The 5368-nt window shown below is 33.6% G+C and overlaps 1 protein-coding gene across 1 annotated transcript; it reads right to left on the bottom strand.

The window, feature by feature from the left end:
• Positions 1-3722: 3722 nt before the first annotated feature.
• On the bottom strand, positions 3723-5159 carry LOC140827321 (uncharacterized). The gene is made up of 2 exons (XM_073189970.1): positions 4782-5159; positions 3723-4694 (listed from the first exon to the last, which is right to left on the bottom strand). The coding sequence occupies exons 1-2, from the start codon at positions 5157-5159 to the stop codon at positions 3723-3725; spliced, it is 1350 nt and encodes a 449-aa protein (XP_073046071.1).
• Positions 5160-5368: the final 209 nt, after the last annotated feature.

Genomic DNA, 5368 nt, shown 5'->3' on the forward strand with positions numbered 1-5368 from the left:
TAATACTAGTTCAAGATTAAATTGCTTCAATCATTTGTGAGCTTTATAAACCTCGATTTTTTTTGTTAAAAAAATTACTTTTTTCCTAGACATGGCAATGGACTGGGTCTAAACTCGATATCATATTAAATTGGCCTCGACAAGACAAGTTTAGACTCGGTTAACAGTCCCAAACAGATCCGGGAAGGATCTCGGCTTTAACTGGACCCACTCCGCAATTATATTTATATAAATATAATTTTTATATATTATTATTAATACTATTTTATTTTTCTTTTATTAAATAATAAAATATAAAATTGAAAAATTAATTTTAAAGATTAATTAATTATTAAAATATTTTTATTTGTATTTTAAAAAAAATTATTTTGGTGTTCGCCCACAATCAATCGATTAAGTGCTTGTTGGAGATCAACGACTACGATCAAATGGCTGATGATGGACTCGGTGGATTAGTCGTTTATTATTATTATTTTTAAAAATTAAATTGAAATGAACGGCCACGATTTTGTGGTTGTTGATGACATCAAAAATGATGTGGTCGTTCAACAATCAACCTGGACTTGGACCTGAACCGGCGGGTTAACCGTTGAATTATTTTGTTCGAAATATTTTTCTATAAATACCCTCACCCTTTCATTTTTTCCACACAATTATCTCTCAATCTATCATTCTCATTTCTATCTCATTTCTCAAAATATCAAGTCTCGATTATTGATTTATTGTCAATTGTTCATTTATTTTTCTAATTTCTTCAATTTTATATTAATAAAAATGGTCGGATCAAGTCATAGGGGTGGTAAGGGAAAGGGGAAAAGCATCATGCCCGAGTTCGATGATCGTGATTTTTTTTCATTCAATATCGACATCTATGATCTTGATTTTTCCGATGAGTAAAAACATAAAAACAAGATACTCAAGCCGATGCTGTCGCTCAACAAACACATCATCATTAAAATCATTAGAGTATGAGCAATCTGAAAACACCTAAAACTCGAGTGGTGTCATGTCACACATCCGATATTTTCACCAAGCATTTCGACAAAGTGTTACTTCTTTCCATTGATTTGCAATCCAAACACAAATATTTTTTGAAAATTTACAAATTTCAACAAGAGGTGATTATGGAAATTTAATGTGGCACATCGAGAAGAATCACTCGGTGGAAATTGTTATTGATCCTTCTCAAATGCAATTGCCGACATTCACATCTCAAATGGGTATTGATTCTCAACTATTTAAATTTTTCGAATATAAATTTAGATAAGAAATGACTAAATATTATGTGATTGAGTAACTTCTTTTTAGTTTTAGTAATAAATTATATTTTGAAAATTGACTTTCAATAAGTGTAAATCCTTCTATTAGACATAGCCACGAACTACACTCAAATGCACAATTAAAAATTAGTTGATGAAAAAAATAAGAATTAGTTAGAGAATTTATTAATTTATATAATAAAGTTTCTTTATGTTCGGATATTTGGAGTGATCATTACCTAATTTGTTCATATATAGGTATTACATGTCATTGGATACATAGTTTTTAGAATGTTAAAAACAAGATTTCTTGCATATAGATTTTTTAATGAATCACATACGCCAAAAAATATTTCTCAACTTATATTTGTTATTTTAAAAGAATATAGTTTAAATAATCAAGTTTTTTCAAATTTTTTGATAATGCTAGTACAAACACAATTTTTTAAAATTTGTGTGTTCAAGATGGAATAAAAAATTTAGAATCATATATTAAACCAATTAGGACCACAATTCGTTATCTATGGATAAATCCCAAAATTATTAAACAACAAGAAAAATTTTACAAAATAAATTGTATGAGGCCTAAATTTGCACGAGATGTTTCAGTTCATTGGAATTCAACATATAATTGTTATTATTGTCTTTTTAATAAAAATATTTATTATGTATATTTTTCATCATGTTCGTGCTTGTGATATTTATTTTCAAATAAATGGAACACATGTGCGAGTATTTGTGAAATTTTAAAATTGTTTAATGATGCTAGTGATTAATCATCTATTGTTTATTATCTTATTTATCATTTAGTTTTAACGGATTGTTGCAACATTGCATGTACTTTTAGTGAGCATATTAATTCTAGTAATGATGATTTAGTTCAATATATTTACATCATGAAAGCAAAATGTGAAAAATATTTTTTATAAATTCCTGAAATATTTTTATTTGCTTTTATTTTATATTCTAGACTTAAATTAGAAGCTTTACAAGTAAAGTTAACATTATATTATGATTTTTTATACTCAACACAACTCCTGATTCCAGACTCAATGCATATGCAACTACATTCGCCTTCCCAAGGTGGTAAATAATAATGCAATCATAATTCTTAACAAGTTCCAACCATCTCCTCTGACGCATGTTCAATTTCTTTTGAGTAAACAGATATTTAAGGCTTGTATGATCTGAGAAAATCTCACACTTTACTCCATAAAAATAATGTCGCCAGATCTTGAAAGTGAATACCACAACTGCCAACTCAAGATCGTGAGTCGAATAATTCTTTTCATAATCCTTAAGCTGACGGGAAGCATAAGAAATTACTTTATCATGTTGCATCAATACAGCACCGAGTCCTCTCTTAGAAGTATCAGTGATCACTACAAAGTCTTCAACTCCTTCAGGAAGTTACAACACTGGAGCCGATGTTAATTTATCCTTCAACTCCTGAAAACTTTGTTGACACTCATTTGTCCATTCAAATTTAACTGTCTTTCTTGCCAATGTGGACAATGGCAGGGCTATCTTTGAGAAATCGGCTATAAAACGAAGATAGTAACCTTCCAAACCAAGAAAATTTCGTACCTCAGAAATTGTCGTAGGAATAAGCCATTTCTTCATTGCTTCTATCTTTGTTGGATCCACGGTAATTCCATCTTTAGAAACAATATGGCCTAGGAATGTCATTTGGTCCAACCAAAACTCGCACATCTTTAACTTGGCATATAACTGGTTATCCCTCAATTGCTGCAACACAGTTCTCAAATGTTCTCGATGAAGTTCTCGAGTCTTAGAATAAACCAGAATATCATCAATAAATACAATGACGAAACTGTCCAAATAAGGCTTGAAGACTCGATTCATAAGATCCATAAAAACTGATGGCGCATTCGTTAACTCGAAAGACATTACCAGAAATTCATAATGACCATACCTAGTTCGAAAAGCAGTCTTAGGTATGTCATCTCTTTCACTTTCAATTGGTGATATCCTGATCATAGATCAATCTTAGAAAATACCGTTGCCCCGTGTAATTGATCAAAAAGATCATCAATTCGTGGAAAAGGATACTTGTTCTTAATTGTAACATTGTTGATCTCTCGGTAGTCAATACACAAATGTAGTGACCCATCTTTCTTTTCACAAACAACACTGGTGCCCCCCATGGTGAATAACTCGGTCTAATAAAGACCTTATCTAACAGTTCTTGCAATTGGTTTTTTAATTCTTTCATTTCAGACGGTGTCATTCGATAAGGGGATTTAGAAATAGGAGCAGTATCAGGTACAAAATCAATGACAAACTTGACTTCTCTATCGGGTGGCAACCCCGGCACATCATCGGCAAAGACATCCGAATAATCTCGAACAATTTCAATATCATTCACGTCCATATTATATTCCTTACTCACATCCATTACTGACGCCAGAAATCCCTGACACCCCTTAACCAACATCTTCTTCACTTCAACCAAGAAATAAAAGAAGTGTCAAGCGAAGTACCTGAACGCTTGAAGACCCTGTTGTCACCTTCTTCTGTCGAATATCGCACCGTCTTTTCAACACAATCTATTACTGCACGATACGATGATAGCCAATCCATACCCAAAATCACATCAAACTCTATCATAGGAATCATAATCAAATCAGCAAATAAGATTCTCTCATTCACTTGAATAGGACAAGCTTTAATCACACTTGTAGGACAAATCACGTCACCCGAAGGAAGCACAATATTAAACTGGAGAAGTTCAAATATAGGTGCAATACCCAACGATCTCATGAAAATTTCAGACATAAAGGAATGTGTAGCTCTAGTATCAATTAAAGTAAGAGCTAAAATTCCTGAAATCAGAATAGTACATGATATAACCGACGTATCTGGATTAACACCCTCTTTGGTCAAAGAGAACATGCGCCCTTGGATTCGTCCTCGGCCTAAAGATTGGGTGCAGTTGATGGCAATGTGACATGAACCTCCACATCTGTAACATTTGTTTTTCCCTACGAGACATTCACCCTTGTGTGGCTTGTTGCATTTGGGACATAAAGGCCTATTCGTCTTAGACTGAACCACATGAGCTTTACCCCGATGTTCTTCTTTTCCTTTTCTTTTGTATCCCCCTTTCCAACTTTGACTCGAATCTTGGATCTTTCGATTAAAGTTCTGTCTTCTCAATTGCCTTTCCTTCTCAATCTCTTTCTCGTCATGTTCCTCTAAAAGAGATTTCTCCACGATCTCTTTGTACGTTGTGGCCTTAGACATTCTGACATCCCTCCTGATCTTAGCTCTCAAGCCTCTCATGAAGTGTTCCCCTCGATCTTTGTCATTCGAAGCAATAAAAGGAACGAACAGACATCCTTCATCGAATTTCAATATATAATCATTCACATTCAAGTTGCCATGCTTTAGTTCCAAGAACTCCTTCACTTTCTGTGTCTTGACATTCGTGGAGAAATATTTGTCATAAAATAGCTCCTTGAACTCATTTCATTGGAGGGTTTGAACGTTGACAGTTACCTTCGTGGCCTCCCACCGAATGCGTGCAGTCTTGGTCAGAAGAAACATTGCACAACTAGCTCGATTATTATCCTCAAAGTGCAGGTAGTCAAAGATTGCTTCAATAGCTTTAACCCACTCCATAGCTATAAGAAGGTCCGCACTTCCCACGAACTCAAATGGATTCATTCTTTTAAATCTGTCATACGCTTTCTCTAAACTGGGCTCCTGTCTCAAAAGACCTCTACCACTCCATTGTACTGGGTTCTGCAATCTCATTAACTGTTGGATCTGATCTCCATGAACTTTGGCTTGCTCCTTGAGCAACTTACTAAACTCATCAACAACTCGTGATGAGGAACTATCTTCTCCCTCTACAGCTTTCCTCGTAGGAGGCATCTCCTACATTGCATCTCAGTTTAAAATCATTTTAAATCATCTACATATCATTAAAGATATTTCTCATCATATCAGTACATCAATGAGATGCAGAAATATACATACCAAAGTATCGTAAACAGAAGAAGTCATGTTCCAAATCATTGGTCCAAAAAATTTCTGCTCTGATACCACTAATTGTGACACCCTGAACCATTTAAAAAATAAAT

The sequence above is a fragment of the Primulina eburnea genome, chromosome 3 (genome assembly GCF_022965805.1).
Source record: "Primulina eburnea isolate SZY01 chromosome 3, ASM2296580v1, whole genome shotgun sequence".
In the NCBI taxonomy this organism is placed as follows: domain Eukaryota; kingdom Viridiplantae; phylum Streptophyta; class Magnoliopsida; order Lamiales; family Gesneriaceae; genus Primulina; species Primulina eburnea.